Here is a 16,306-nt window from a genome sequence, read left to right on the forward strand (position 1 = left end):
TTAAGAGTCTCTCTCCTTCTCTTCAGGCTGTGGCCTGTTGATACAGTTCAAAGATCAAAAAGGTCTTGTTAAGTACAGTGTTCAGAAGGCTCATACAGTTTCTATCTTTCACAAAGTTCTACTCCCTCTAAGTGAATGTCTTTCTTCAACTTCTTTCCTGGGTTTCACAACCCGTGTGGCCTCCTCTTGATGCTTAGGAGTTTGTTTGCTCAGGAAAAATTGATAGTTTAAAGTTCTCGAATTCCTCAGCCTGGTATAAGCTCTCTGGCCCTCCAGGCCTTATCGTTCTGGGTTTTGGGTTCACTCCTTTGTGCATTATTCTCTATTACAGTCACTTGTGGGATTCTCGACCCCCCCCCCATGTCTTATGATTCTTTTATGCTGTTCACCACTCTGTGGGATAATTTCTGGTTCAACCCCTCGTGGGTTATTCAGCCCCCTAGGCTTTATGATTCTCAGGTTCGCTTCACCTCTTTGTTTTGACATTCTCTAGTTTTGCCCCTTTTGGGCTACTTGACCCTTCAAGCCTGTCATGTATTTTAGCCGAGCTGGAAGAAAATATATTCATGCATTTCAGTAAAATGAGGCCTGTGTTTATATTTGAATTGTATTCATATACTGTGCACAAATAAATAATTAAACAATCTTTTGCTGCCCTCCGTGAAGTCTGGGCTTCAAGCCAGGTTATCATATGTTTATGGTACATGAGAGAACACTGTAAACATAGGTTCTGGGCTTGGATCCAGTGGCTGTTTTGTTTATATACATGGTCCCAGAAGTTCCCTTTAATAATAAACCATGGTCTGGGCTGATCTCCCACCTACTGAATTTACTCTTAATAAGGCAGCCATGGTTGGATATTCTAGGAGGCCTTAAGTCCTGTGAAGCTCGGTGAATACGATGTTCCATATTCCTTCAGAATGTGTAAACATATTCTCATGGAATATGTTGGATGCGCTCTGTGCATATGTTTTGAATTCCAGTGTAATATGAAACCTAAACAATTCAGAAGTTCTATAACAAGGGTTTCTGGGAGGAGTTAAAGGGGTGCTGTTCGAGATTAACACAGAGTGCTGTCGAGGCAGAGCTGAGCTGAGGACCCAAGGTGGACAGCGCTCTCCATTCTGGTTTATGGACAAGGGAGGGGCTCTTTGTGCTCCTTTTTCTGACCTGGATATTTGTAGCACAAACAGTTTTATTTTTTTTATTGAAAAGGCTCAAAAAGCTTCTCCTTTTGACTTTTTGAGAGAACCATCCTTTTTTCATTGAGCTGTATATGGTAGCATCAAACGCATGGCTCAAACCCATTGAACTATTATATTTGGATTTGGCTTATTTTTGCATCATGGTTAATCCAATTGACGCTAATTTCTTTTAAGGCTCCTGTTACAGTTATTCGAGACCATGATTTCTTTCAGGTGGCTTTCATGCTTTTTGGGATTGTACAACTTGAGCCTCCCTCCAGCTTCCTGGTGTCCGTGTTCAGTTCTCTACTGGAGTGGTGTGAATATGATGGGTTTTACCTGGTTTGAAATCACATTGAGAAAGGGAAGATGTATTAAAAGCAAGGTACTATCAGAGTTATTAATATCCGTGAGGCGTTTTGGAGAGAGCCAATTTGCATGAAAAATGCCCTTTTAAGATACCTTTCAATATAAGAGCAATTCCTATTAAAGCTCTACATATATGACAGATTCATTATAAGTAGGGATTAAGGCTAAACATGATAGATGTGTTTTCATTAATAACCTTTATTATATATATATATTTTTGAAAATTGCATTTTTAAAGCGCGTTCACAGCCCGGGGGCATCGAGGTGCTGTTACAGGAATGTGTCTCTTAGTTGCGTATTTATAACGCGCTTAATACCCAGAGGTTTCTAAGCGCGGACCCGGGGATTGAACCTGTGTTGCTTCGTGTCATTTTGTTTCCAAGGCAAGCACGTTGCCGCTGAGCTATCCTCCCGAGCGTGTTATGCTTAATCACAATAATTGCAGTCTCTTTCTATTACTTATTTCTTTGCAGGAGGGTGTGAACATTCATTGAGAATCTTTGTACATGTGCTTTAAGTGTGTATAAGTGGCATCTGTGTATATTGCAGTAAATTGTCTTACAGTGGATGTTTCGTTTGGTAGAAGGTTCAACAGTAGTCACTTCATAAGTTGAATGACATTTAGTATATCAGCCATGGGTAGATAAGTGAGGATTGCTAGCCCACTGCAGGGGTTTATTGTCCTCTCTCACGCTCTCTCTCTCGCGCGCTCTCTCTCCCTCCCCCTGTCCCCCTCTCTTTTTCTCTCTCCCTTTGATGCTCTGTGACAGGTATCCAATTCTCTCTACCTCTATAACTACCACAACCCCTACTGGGCGGATCCAGCACAATCCCATTGGGGTGGAGGAAAGGCTCTGGTTGTAGAGGTGATAAAAATCATGTCTGGGCTTATGACTCTTTTGTGCAGTTCCAGTGCTTAATTTGTAAAAACAAAAGTGCTACAGCCCACATTTTCCTAGTATTCTTGTGACACATCGGGCGGGCAACTCCCTGCCATTGTTGCCACGAAACACGGCTGTTCTCCACATTGTCAACATATTTCAGATTAATGCTGTGCCTCGCACATGCTCATTAGGTTTGATGGATGCACTGACTATGGCAGGCATGTGATTTACAAATATCAATCAACAGAACAAGGTAACATACTAGTTGGGCCTTCAAATGAGACCCGTTTAAGTGCTTCTTTATATAATTATTATTAACATCTTGCTGTGGTTCTTTAGTTGGCAAGTTAAACTTATTGACTATCTGGTCACAGAAAACCTGAGCAAACATGCTTGCCTTTTATGGCAAATTGATGACGAAATGCAAGCAAAATCATTACTGAGCAGAATAACGTTCTTGTCAAACACTGCAGCAGGATCTGCTTGTGTAGGTTGGCACAGTGAGGGGTCAGAAATGTGAGGCAGACAAGTTTGTGAAGGTTTCTCAACAAATGCCATTTTATTAAATTAGAAGGTTGGATAAATGCCTCACTATCCCTACCCTGATGAGGTTTCCCTGCCTAAATAAACTAAAGAAAACACTGTAACAAAGGATACCTGTCCCTCACACTTATACATACAACAAATAGATCAGGAAATGCATTGCAGTTCAAAACAAAAATGATTCGATTCGTAATGTAACAGTCTCTCCTTGTAACCTGGGCAAATTCCCTTTCCCCAGATTAAACAGGATTCTGCTTCACAGTTCAAGAAAAGAAATGAAGGAAATCCTGGTTTGCAACAACGTTCCAACACAGTTCTTTGCAACTTCAGCATGTTAACAGAAAGTTCCAACAACTCATGTGATTCAACAAAGCACATAGAAGGTTCAAAGTGCACAATTTATCCTCCTTAGACAAAGGACAATTTATCAGTTCATCAATAGGAACAATAGTTGTCTTGGTCAAGATGATTTGCCACAACTGATAAGTTCTCAAGGAATGTAACTTCTTTTTAATAACTTTACACAGCTCTACCTTCAGTACCACAGTCAACATAAATTGGTTTTCATCAGGATCAATTCATAGCACTTCACCAACATCTACCTGGTTTACTTCCCTGCCAGGTCTACTACCTCAGTTCACACCTGGTTTACTCACATGCCAGGCCTACTCCTCCAAAGGTTGGCCATCCGGGTATACTCCCTTGCCCAAACAATGTTTTTACCACAAGTGCTTTTGTAATTAAGATCTACTGGCAAAAGGTTCAGAACAGCTTCACAATATTCAACACATTGCAGCTTCAACTTTCAACAAATCTTCAGGGAAAACAAGATTGACATTGGTGCCTTTCAATAATGCTCCTCACCTTCTGAATATCCTTTTCCAGAAGGGCAGCCTTTTGACACTCCGGTTTCCCATCTGCACAAGTAACCAAATGCTGACAATATTAGGATTTTATTCTGCTTCTCCCTTGACTTTGGCAATGTGAGTTTATCCCAGTTTTTACCATATGTTGTGCAAAACGCAGGCAACAGGTTTCACAACTAATGTACCTTTCATTTCCCCCTCCTGTTGTTGGTTACATCTGTTGGATTGTATTTGCCTTGGTTTCAGTCTCTCTTGGATTGGGCAATGCTTGTAGGTACTATTTTTTTTTTATTTTATTTATTTATTTATTTATTTATTATTATTTTTTTTTACGCAATATTGCCCCACCGTGTTGTTGGGTTTTCCACAAATTCACATATTTAAGGTTCTAGTCATTTGGCTTGGTTGCATAAGGTTTTTGCTGTTTTACAATGGTTCGGTATTAATGAATTTCAAACTTACTTTTCATTCATACGCGAATGCTGCTTTAACTGCTTTTCAATGTTTCCGGTATTCACAAATGCTTTCATAGTTAATTTCACTCCTACGCGAGTGCTGCATATTCACTGAGTGCCTGCTTTGTCCATGCAAGCGGGTACGGAGCGTTCTGGTGTCACTAACAGCATGTCAAATCACCAGGTAAGGCTTGTACTTCCGATCCCCTCGCCGCTTGCAAGACCTCTGCTTCCGTGGCTCCTCGCGATTCGGAAAACTGCTTCTTTTAGTCTGCTGCTGCCCGCACCACCTGCAACAGGAGCTCCATTCACTCCTGAGGCCCTCGGGTGCACACCAGCCACCCGAGACAGTCTCCTGGGAAGGAAAGCTTCCCTCACCTTTGCTTGCCGCTCCGCAACCTCTGCACTTCAGGACTTGAGACAGTGACCCTCTCATGTCCGGCAGCTGATATCTGCTAAACAGTGGTCCCGGCATCCTCTCTCTCCTTCAGCTTCTGCCTAGGCTGCCTGCATGAACCACACTGCTTCAGCTTCTTGCCTCATCTGCTTTTTCCTATGGCCTGCACTTGAAGGGGCCTTTTAACTTTCTCTGTCTTCGTCAGGTGTCGGTCATTTAAATTAATGATCTGACCACTCCTACAACATGGTATCCTTTTAGTATTCTTCCTCGTTCCACTACCTAGGGAAATATGGGACTAGAAGTCCCTAATTGCAGAATTGGGTTATTGAGTTTTATTTTTAAACCCAAATCTGTTCATTGTAACCTTCTTTAAAGGAATATCATAAGGATTAGCCATCAGACTTGATTGAAAAGGGGAAGCCAGTTCTTTTAAGTCATTATTATTCATAGATTTCCTTTCACTGTACCTTTTTGGCATTAGGGAGTTCTTTAACTTTACAAGTCTCCAGGATTTTAGAAGGGTTTTTATTTCTCCCACGGCCTCAGAGTTTGTGATTGTTTTCACCCCTATTTACATGTGTATCTTGTGGAACAGCAAGATGGTTGTTACAACGAGCCATTGCATACTTTGCCATTGTGGAGCCATCCTTCCTAGAGGAAGAAAAATACTGTGTCTCATCCCATCGAGTCCTCTCATTCAACTGGGCCTTTTCTCCTCCCGCAGAACTCCACCCCTGCCCGCTCCCCACCCCAAGGTCAGGGTCAGAAAGCATTCGCCTTTCCCTGGTGGCCACCTGGGAGGAGACTTTAGGCAGGGAATTGAGGTGTCCGTAGGATTCATCACAGCACTCAAGACATCCACTCTTCGTTGGCAATGTCCTTTTCCCTAGCATTTCCCAGGTGTTGGTGCTGCTTGCTGTCCTAATGTTGTCAACCCACTGTGCTGTTGCAGTGCTTCTGGTTATTCCAGTAGTGGAGCTGTGCCAATGTTATGCAGGCTGACTGAAACCGTGTGTGGACATGACCAGCAAGGGCACCCAGCATGGTCACCTTCCATCTCTGTGTTAGTCATGAAATGGATAAATAGCATTGCCACGTATGTCGGTGTGGGTCATCAGGCTCATGGATTGCAATGAGCCAGCCCAGGATGCAGAGACACCTGCCCAGTGCACACTGTTGTTGCTTGTTCTGTGGTTGCTACTGACTGACTGATGAAATAATAAAGTTGCTGAAACACCACATTGTAATCAAACTGAGACAATAAGTGCTGTGCTGGGGCTCAGAAATAAGTGCCAGGGCTGAGCCATGCCAAACGGCTCCACAAATTAAGCACTGTACAGTTCACCCCATTGTAGGATAATTTCTGGTTCGCTTCACCACTTCATTGGGTGGGTTCTCCCCCTATTTCTTTGCTTTGGACTCCTTCGTTTTGCCCCCCTACACTGGGTAATTCCCTCTTCCTGTGATGGTGGAGAAAAACCTGGGAGTTGTCCTTTCCTCCACTCTTTCTATGACTCCTCAGGTAGGTGCAGTTTGTAAAGCCGGCCACTTTCATCTGAGGATTCTTCGGACGGCTCTTCCTTTTCTACCCAGTCCTCTCCTGTTGTGGCTCCTCTTGTGCTTAGCCAACTGGACTATTGTAATGCCCGGTTCTTTGCTCTACCAGTGGGACTGATCCATCGTCTCCAAGTACTGCAAAACGTACCAGCTCGTATTGCTACAAACTCACCCTATGGTACTCCCACTTCTTCAGTTCTTTGAACTCTGCACTGGCTTCCAGTGGCCAGGCGCCTTAAATTCAAAACTCTCTGCTTAGCTCATCAAGCTTTTATCAGCAGGGAGCAGTGTATCTGTGGGATAGATGTGTTCCTTATTGTCTGGGCTGAGATCTTCGTTCCACTAATGTCTGCCTGGTGGTGATCCCCAGGTTTCGTCTTTCTCGGATGGGAGGCCGGGCCTTTTATATAGCTGCTGGTAAATTGTGGAATGCTTTGCCTTTTGCACTAAGAGCGACCCGCAATCATCTGGAATTCAGGTGTCTCCTCAGAACATTACTCTTTTGAGTGAAGTTGGTTGTCTTTAGGTTGTCCCCCAGTGTCAAGATGCCTTCGGGCGAACAAGCACTTTACAAAATTGGATAACAGAACATTCTGTATTCTGTAGTTGCACCGCTTTTGGGCAAATCGGCCTTCCATGGCTGCTGATTCTTTGGTGTGGTTTACCCCTTGGTTGGTGTTCCCAGGGTTTGCCTCTCAAGGGCGCCTCAGACCTTTCGTCGCCCTTCTCCCACTTTCCGCCCTCGGCTGCGTACCTGCTCTCCTGTGGCGCAGCTCAACTAGGGAGGTGGCTTCCTTCAGGTGGGTTCTCTTTATTTCTCTTTCTTTCTCTCTTTCTTTTTCTCTCTTTCTCTCTTTCTCTCTTTCTCTCTCTCGCTTTACTTCCTTCCTCTCTTGACACCATTGGTTCAATTTTTCAGTTAAAGGAGCCAATAGCATTAGGTCTGAGACAAAGCCACAAGCCTTTTAAAGGGCCCTGAAGTCGGGCCATTAAGTGTGGAAGTTTGGATTGTGTGTTGGGGCAGTAAATGAGCTGAATTAATGCTGGGTGTGGCAGGCCTCGAAATTCAGATGGGATAAGCAGGAGCTACAAGCAGCTCCTGGGTATCCAGCAGTAACTGGTCAACAGGAGCTACCACTGCAGAACGAGGAACTAGTACATAGCGTTGCACAAAACAACTTCCACATAAAAAGCAAACATATGATTGTAACAATCATTTATTCACACAATGTGACCGAAATCCATTAACTTCAGATGGTGATTGTACAGAGCTATTATTCCTTTGCAACAACCATAAAATTCAAACCCTCGGGCGTCTTTGTATTATTTGTTTGTCATGTTGCCACTGCCCTCTCAGACCTGATAGTCTTTAACCCACAACCTACCTATCTCCTTTGGAGCCCATGAAAACCCTGTGCCTGCACGTGGTTTATGAACTAACCCTTCCTTCACTCTGCCATGCAAGAACCTACGTGCGTCCAAGGAAATTGCCTCTTGTATCTACAATTCAATCCAACCATAACTACTCTGAAAAAATAGTTTTGCACCCTGCTCTCCTCTCCGAAGCCGGCCATATGCAGTTCGCTTCTATCCCCCTATCATGACCTTGGTCATGCTGCCTTCTAGGGCAGCCGAAAATCCATTTCCCTGCAAATCAATAAGTTCTGAAACTTACACTGACTTTTAAACTGAGTGAAAAATCCTTGCACATTCCATGATGTTTTCATATACTGTAATGTTTTTACATTTGATACTTTATCAAACCCTCACATTTACAGTTTCCCCACGTTAACTTTTGTTCCCATGTGCGCGAAGCTTCCCGCTTCATAAGTGTTGCAAATGGTACATTGTGCAATACATTGTCCATTCTACTAATAATGTTAATACCTACTGTAACTGTAATCTGTTAATAAAAAAAGACTCTAAATCTTCTAACTACATTGAATGCCATGTTTTAGTGACAACTTTGCCTTTCAACTCTACTGCACTTGGGCCTAAAACTTTACGGATTGTAAATATCTTTCCCTCGTTGGGGCTTTAAAATGCCTTGCCCCAACAACGGGAACCATGTAAAAATGGGGAATAGCAAGCCTCTTTTCAATCCCGCAGGAACACTGCATGAAGGCTAGGAGCTGCTGTGAGGTTTAAGGAGGAAGCATTGAAACTGGAAAATGGTGGTTGGGAGGAGGAGGAGGTTAAGATTCCAACCCTTCATGAAAGTAGCCTCTTGTAAAGGAGTCAAAAAGGCCTACAAGCTAATTAAAATGGGCTCCCCCTTCCTTTTCAGGCTAGAAGCTCTGAGTCAATCCCCAACCCCAATAACATATGCTTGTTTTATGTCTGCCTAGGAAGAGCTTTTGATCTCTGCCAGGGATCTCGCAGTAGTATGTTTTTATTTTGAGGTGGTCAAACCAGAGGAATTCCGGTAAGTGGGCGAGGTGAAGTTTCTCTGGCAGCATCATAGTATATACTTTGAGGGGTCAGAAATGAAAGCCGGGCAGCAAGTTGTCATAGTCAAAAGTCAGATATTTGTATTAAACAAAAGGGGTTGGAAAGAAATACCCCTCGAGCCCTATTCTAAGGAGGAACTTCCCTACCAAGAAACCAAAATGTTTGTGTCAGGATGTCCTTTGTTATAGAAATCCGTCCTTGTGTCCTATTCTGACCCTCGCACTACAAACAAAAAGAAACACAAACAAAAGGTGCAAGGAGATTTCTTTTATTTTGATGATGGCAAAAGTCTCAGGATGACTCCAATGACCATGTTCTCCAAGGTAAAGATCCTTGAATATAGAGGTTGTTCCCTTTCCCCTTGATTCTTTGACAGAATGACAAACACATTTCTTTAGCTAACAATTCCTTTATGTCTTCACTGGATTCAGAAAGTTCCCAACTTTGATGGTTTTAGGGGTCCAACTATATCCATACCTATGAGTGAAAACGGTATATATATTATTTAATTTATTTATTGATAATATACATTTAGCCAAATGGCTTTGTATATACAAACACAGAAGGAATAAAACCAGTTAACACAATAACAAGTACACACCATTGAGCAAATATACAGGCAATTGATCAGACAAACAGAAAGGCATAAAAACATTACTGTTTAAAATGAGACATCTTATAAAATCATAAACTGGTGGTCATAAGATAAATTCATCATTTACTATTTAAAAGAAGTCAAGACCTCAATAGGATTGTTAATATTACTCTGTTACAACAACCTAAAAGTTTCAGAATTTCTACATATCTCCAATAAAGTTTGACCATGTGAAATATCAAATTATGATCGTTGCACTCAATACAAATCGTCCAGAGCTGCAGCATGTCAGTACAATCATGGGTGTTGCTATACGAGCGCATTTAACATTGCCCAATTAATATTCGGCTCTCACAGTCAATCGGTAAATTAACTAAGGTTTCTAAAACGGGGATGCCGCAAAGACATCTGCGTTCTGATCTATCCAGCCCATGCAGTGCCCATTTGGTTGCAAGTGCTTCGCTTAAATTAAATTTCAGTAACAAATTTTGACGCATTATGGCGCTATTTGTGAAGGCGTCGAAATATGTTGGTTTTGTCTGGCGGACTGTTCTATGTTCACAATAAGTGCCACTGGGCTTTTTGGTGTATACATTCATCAAGTGTTGTTCATAACTGAATTGGCTTAGCACAGTTTTCAGCTGTGATTTTACTAAATACAGGTCACCGGAGGATGACAGATTAACACAGCCTAAAACAAAGAGGTGATGGCTGGAAGGTTTAGAATTAATCTTAACCACTGGCAATGCTCTGGGCAACCCTCCAGACCACCGTTCTTCGCCTGCCAAGCCATTACAGAAGGGAAAGACCATATGCAAATCAGGCTTGGCCCCACCCCAAAAGGGGCGGTCCAGCCCGAACTGCTAGGCCACATCCCTTCTGCACGAGACCACAAGCATCCCCAAACATGTATCGCCCTTGTTGGGGCTCATCAGTGAGGAGTAGCTTGGGTCTCCAGGCCCAGCAGGCACGGGACCCACGTCTGGGCATACCCGTCCCACTCGGGGTGACATAGCAAAAACAAAGAGGTGATGGCTGGAAGGTTTAGAATTAATCTTAACCACTGGCAATGCTCTGGGCAACCCTCCAGACCACCGTTCTTCGCCTGCCAAGCCATTACAGAAGGGAAAGACCATATGCAAATCAGGCTTGGCCCCACCCCAAAAGGGGCGGTCCAGCCCGAACTGCTAGGCCACATCCCTTCTGCACGAGACCACAAGCATCCCCAAACATGTTTCGCCCTTGTTGGGGCTCATCAGTGAGGAGTAGCTTGGGTCTCCAGGCCCAGCAGGCACGGGACCCACGTCTGGGCATACCCGTCCCACTCGGGGTGACATAGCAAAAACAAAGAGGTGATGGCTGGAAGGTTTAGAATTAATCTTAACCACTGGCAATGCTCTGGGCAACCCTCCAGACCACCGTTCTTCGCCTGCCAAGCCATTACAGAAGGGAAAGACCATATGCAAATCAGGCTTGGCCCCACCCCAAAAGGGGCGGTCCAGCCCGAACTGCTAGGCCACATCCCTTCTGCACGAGACCACAAGCATCCCCAAACATGTTTCGCCCTTGTTGGGGCTCATCAGTGAGGAGTAGCTTGGGTCTCCAGGCCCAGCAGGCACGGGACCCACGTCTGGGCATACCCGTCCCACTCGGGGATGCTTGTGGTCTCGTGCAGAAGGGATGTGGCCTGGCAGTTCGGGCTGGACTGCCCCTTTTGGGGTGGGGCCAAGCCTGATTTGCATATGGTCTTTCCCTTCTGTAATGGCTTGGCAGGCGAAGAACGGTGGTCTGGAGGGTTGCCCAGAGCATTGCCAGTGGTTAAGATTAATTCTAAACCTTCCAGCCATCACCTCTTTGTTTTTGCTAGATTAACACAGCCTACCTGCCATTTAAGATGGAGCGATGTAACTGCTCCTAGTGTCCCTAAAGAATTACATCTATCCAATTGAAGGAATGCAGAGAAAAAGGTAACAATTGAGGTGCCATTCTGAAGATCCCGCAGGTGTTCACAGCACATCACAACCCTGTGAATGAAGTTCCGATCTATTCCATTGAGGTTGAAATCCAAGTAAAGATACTCAATCGATGGCTCGCGTGGCATTCTGCAGAGGTTGCGTAGAGTCATTGCTTCAAAGCAATACATTTTGGTTAGATAGCGATTAACCTAAACTTCAGTGCCAGAGTAGAGGATGGGCAGTATCTTTGTTCGATAAAGTAACAGCACTGTCGATATCGAGATGCCACCTGGATGCCCAATATATGCAGTAATTGCTCTAACATGTTTCATGTACTTATTTTCAGTTTCCAGCCAGTTAGTGGACCAGTTGAAGGTATTAATGCAGAGACCAAGACATTTGTACGAGCTCACACACTCCAAGTTGGAACAATTGAGGACACACTGGATAGTCATTTACGAGAGAATAACATTGTTTTACTTTTAGCGATGTTAATTGAGAGACAGTTTGTAAATGCATACCTATTCAATGCAGTTACCAGGGATTGCAGTCCTTTTGGGGTGTGGTCTAGTAGCAGGAGGTCATCTGCATAAGCAAGCCAGCTGGTTAGGTGAGTGCCGACCTTTACTGGACATAGATGTGGTATAATAAAGGCCTCACGAAGGTCAGCCAAATATAGATTAATACAGATTAAAAAGGGTCGCGGCTATTATAGGTAGGGACTGCAGGTGAACTGAAGGGAGCATTTGGATACTGGCCTTCTGACATAGGGAACACCTGGCCACAAAGTTCTTTATATCGTCATATATTCCGGCCAATAGAACCGGTTGAGGATCTGTGTTTGGGTTTTGGTTGTCCCTAGATGTCCACCTGTCAGATGGGAGTGGGTGATCTCCAGCACAATTTTCTTATGACTTTTGGACACCACAATTTGTAACCTATGGGTACCATCAGGTCCATTATGACCTCCCATGCAATGGCCAAGTTCTCAAGAAAAAAAATGGTCGACCCTTCTTCCTTCCCTCCCATTCGGGTAAGGCTTGAAGAAATGGCTCGGCAAGCAAGGGATCATTCCTTTGGGCAAAGGCTAAATCGGGGATGTCTTCAGGTTCATTTTCTGTCATAGGAAGAGGAGCTGCCTCAGGTGTAACACGAGGCTCTGTCTGCCTCCCCAAATCCCTAGTATCCAATTTCTGCTTTACTAGTCTTAATTTCCTGGGGTTTGGGGAACAGAGCCGTTTGGAAAATCCCCTGGGATATTCTCTCCTCACGTTGGTTTGATGGGCTTTTTTGCCGTTATTTTTCATTAGTATCTTTATAACTCCCCGGTTGTTGTGGTGGATGATGCCTGCTAATATGTCTAAGCTATACCACCCGGCTAAATCTGACTTGGAGGCAAGTCTAATGTAGGTTCCAGGATGGGGATTATGAGGACTAAGCCTGTAGGTATTAGAATGCGGTCCCCTTTTGAAGCTCTGTTACTGAGTTTGTCCGCGGAGCTTGATCCCACTTCTAACACCCTATGGGGGGGTCAGAAATGAAAGTAGGGCACAAAGTTGTCATATTTTCAAAATCAGATATTTTTTATTAAACTATAGGGGTTGGGAAAATACCTCTCTAGCCCTATTCTAAAGAGGAACCTTCCTACATAGAAACTGTAGCTAAGGGCCTGTCTTGTGCCCAAAGCACCTTATTCTGACCCTCACACTACAAACAGAATAGCAAAAGGTGCAAAGAAATGTCTTTATATTGATGATGGCAAAACGTGTTGAAAACCAAAAGTCTAAAAATGACTCCAATTAAAATGTTCTTCAAGGTAAAGATTGTTGGATCTAGAGGTTGTTCCCCTTCCCCTTGATTCTTAGATAGAATTACAAAAATGTTCCTTTAGCTAACAGTTCCTTTGTGTCTTCACTGGACTCACAGAGTTCGTGTTTAAACAATAAGGGTTGTAACGGTCTTTCTACAGTATTTGTGATAAATTTACAGATCACCTGGTATATTCCTGCGCCAAGAATCTTCATCAATTTCAGATGCCTGGTATACTCGCTTGTCAGGATGTTTCTTTACGGTTTTCTGATTCTCTGGTATACTCCCCTGCCCAGAATCTTGATACATTTTCAGCTGTCTGGTGTTCTCACCTGCCAGGGCTTCTTTATGTGTTTCAAAATTCTTTAATTATCACAGTTCTTTGCAAACTTGTCCCTACACTAGCATCTCATACATCTATACTTGATCAGGTCTTTTCTTCATACCGTTTTGTCCACATTCAAAACTGGATGCTGATTTTATATTTTTCCTTGACTGCATTTAAACAAACTTTGTATTTTCTGCATCAGCAATCTCATACCATCTAAATGCATGTTGGCATTCCCCAGGGTCCCCAGCTGCTTTGGGTAGACACACTGGTTCTTTCCAGCATCTCCAATGCTTTTTGCGCCTCTGCTGTGTGGTTCCACGGTCACAATACTCAAAAGGGTTTTCCCTTGGAAACTTTAGGAGTTTGTCCTCCAAATGGCTGAAAAAGTTATCAGCAACACAGCAGCTTCCTTTCCTGTATGCATTTCTCAGACCTGTTTTTTTTCTTTACACACCACCATCCTAAAGCCTACCTCCCCATGCAGGGGCTTTGTCAAGTATGCTTGTATTAGTAAAAGTAGGTTGACTTATTGAATGTAAATATATCACCATTACAAATAAGTTTCAAAGTGTGGAAATTCTGTGATGTGTTTGTGTATGTATGGAGGTCTTTCTGATGGTGATGCTGATGCTCTAGTATTCATGTGTTGGACACATGTCTGTTTTGTGTGCACAGGCTCTGTCCCTTGTGACCGTGATGGTTGGCAGCCGAACAGACGATGGAGTCATCTCACTCATAACCACCTCAAAGGAAGCCGATGAACCCAGGATGGTGAGGTTTGCAGCCCCCAGAGAAGGCAGCCCTCTAACACCTGGAAAACCTAGATGGCTTAACTATGTGAAAGGAGTTATCCAGCACTACAGAGGTAAGACTGCTCATATGCTCTTAATGCACATTTACATTTGTGGGATACTTCCGGACGTCTCATGGCTGTCCAAAGAGGTTTTGAAATCTCAGCTACACTTTGATGGACTTTCCCAAACCTTACTTAAAAGTACACTTAAACTGAGACCTTACAGTTCAAGTTTAGGGATGTGTACAGTATGTTCTGATTTTATCCGACTAACTGCAGAAGCGGTAAATCGGTAAGGCGAAAGTGTTGTGTGTGTGTGTATGTACGGATAAAACTATATTACTGTTGACTTGCACTTTCCTGTCACATCAATGTTGGCTGCTGGTTTATCAATGTGCATGAATCTGTGAATATACTCTGATGTTATGGTAGCGAGAGAACACTATTTGTAGCATAACTAACTGCTGAGGGCTGTACACTACCTCTTCTACCTCTTCTTTTATTGCCAGCAGCAATTAGTCCCATGAGAACCTCTACCAAGAACTATCCCCTGACCCCTTCATTTGCTTAACAGTATCTGTAACTTGTTGCCCGGAATGTATTACATGTAAAATGAAAAGGACACAGAGACTTGCTGTTGCTTCGTTAACTTTTAATTATATATCCTCACACCTCTCCTTGTGTTAGGCAGAAACCTGTGCAGTTCCCTCTGGGACCACTGCAAAAGATTTAGGACTACAGGTGTTTGGCAGTAAACCCACTTGGTAGCAGTCTGTACCACACAGATTCACTTGGTACCTGTGGCTGAGCAGTCAGACTTCCCTCAAGAAGAGTTAGGCAGTATATGGAGTATTCACAATAGGTCAAGAGAACACAATAGAACCAGTAAACACTGACCAGGGCTTGGTGTAAAAGAGAGATAATTATTTATTGAAACCACATCTAGAAAAACACACAGGCACTAATAGTAAGCAATTCAAAAACACAGTCACTAAAACATATACACTCCCTTAAAAGAATATTAGACAAGTCTTAAGTAAAGCCCCACTTATTTTCAGACAGCGGTGAGCGCTTAACGTAGATGGCACTCTAATAATTCGTTTTTAACAAGGGAGAGAAAAGCAGAGAATAAATTGAAACGGATCCCAACACTTTTTCACAAACACAACAAGAGCGGAAGGCAAAGTAACATAGTGAATTCAGAGTCAGTAGGCCAGATCCGCTTTAAGAGGATCAAAACGAAATGTGTCCAAGGTCACACGGTTGCAGTGCACAAAAGTCTTGTAACGGTTCAAAAAGGAGTTGGACCAAAGAAAGGGACCAGTTAGATGGTCAAGGGGGCCAGCCCAGTCCAGAAGGTTAAGGGGTTATTATTACCTTGTAGCAATCTTTAGAAAGGGAGGCCTGGCGGACACGGTACCTTAAAGTGGTGAGAATACTCCAGCAGGGGCAGTTGTTCCTGGCAGCGGATGCAAGTCGGTGCTTCATCCGGGGGAAGAGAGGATCTCGTCGGGGAGGAAGACAGGAGTCCGTTGCACTGCCAGGGAAGAAACCAGCCGCAGAGTTTCTCAGGTACAGGGAGTGGTCCGTGGATTCGCGGTCCAGTGGTAAGTGGCTATCCGGCTGCCGGGGTGCTTGGCACGGGAAATTCGACCACAGACTGGTCTGGGGTGCGAAGAGAAGAAGGTAAACTGGTTGTGCCCACCAGTCAGGGGAAGATGCCTCTCCAGCCGGGAGATCTTCTCTGTCGTCGGGAAGTGGTGAGTCGGTTCCGCAGGGCTCCACCGGTGGTGTCGTCGTGGTAGGTCGGCTCAGCTTCTCCCTCGTCGGATTCTCAGGTCCTGTGGTGACTTCTGAAGTTCCAGTCCCCAAAGCCCTGCTTTTATGCAGCATACCCCCATTCACTCAGCCTAGCTGTCAATCAAACATGCTAAGTGGTGAGCCGGCCGGCTCACCACTTGGGCCAATCACACAAGAGTGCGACGTGAGTTACCAAGGTAACTCAGTCCAGGGTGCCTAAACCCCCTCCCACACCCCCTGTGGTACCAAGACAGAGTGGCACCACTTTTGGAGGCTTCTGTGGAGAAGCCCGCCAAAAAGTGGAAGAAAGGGCT

The 16,306-nt window shown here is 44.0% G+C and overlaps 1 protein-coding gene across 3 annotated transcripts in view; it reads left to right on the forward strand.

Annotated features, from left to right (window-relative positions):
• The window catches only part of GALK1 (galactokinase 1), a 429,466-nt gene that overhangs the window by 176,959 nt on the left and 236,201 nt on the right, over positions 1-16,306 (forward strand). For all 3 annotated transcript variants that reach the window (XM_069654753.1, XM_069654754.1, XM_069654752.1), the window contains one exon: positions 14,075-14,264. In XM_069654753.1, the coding sequence (XP_069510854.1) occupies positions 14,075-14,264 (190 nt within the window). The remainder of the gene's footprint in view (positions 1-14,074; positions 14,265-16,306) is intronic.

The sequence above is a fragment of the Ambystoma mexicanum genome, chromosome 3q (assembly GCF_040938575.1).
Source record: "Ambystoma mexicanum isolate Mex_15411 chromosome 3q, UKY_AmexF1_1, whole genome shotgun sequence".
Classification (NCBI taxonomy): domain Eukaryota; kingdom Metazoa; phylum Chordata; class Amphibia; order Caudata; family Ambystomatidae; genus Ambystoma; species Ambystoma mexicanum.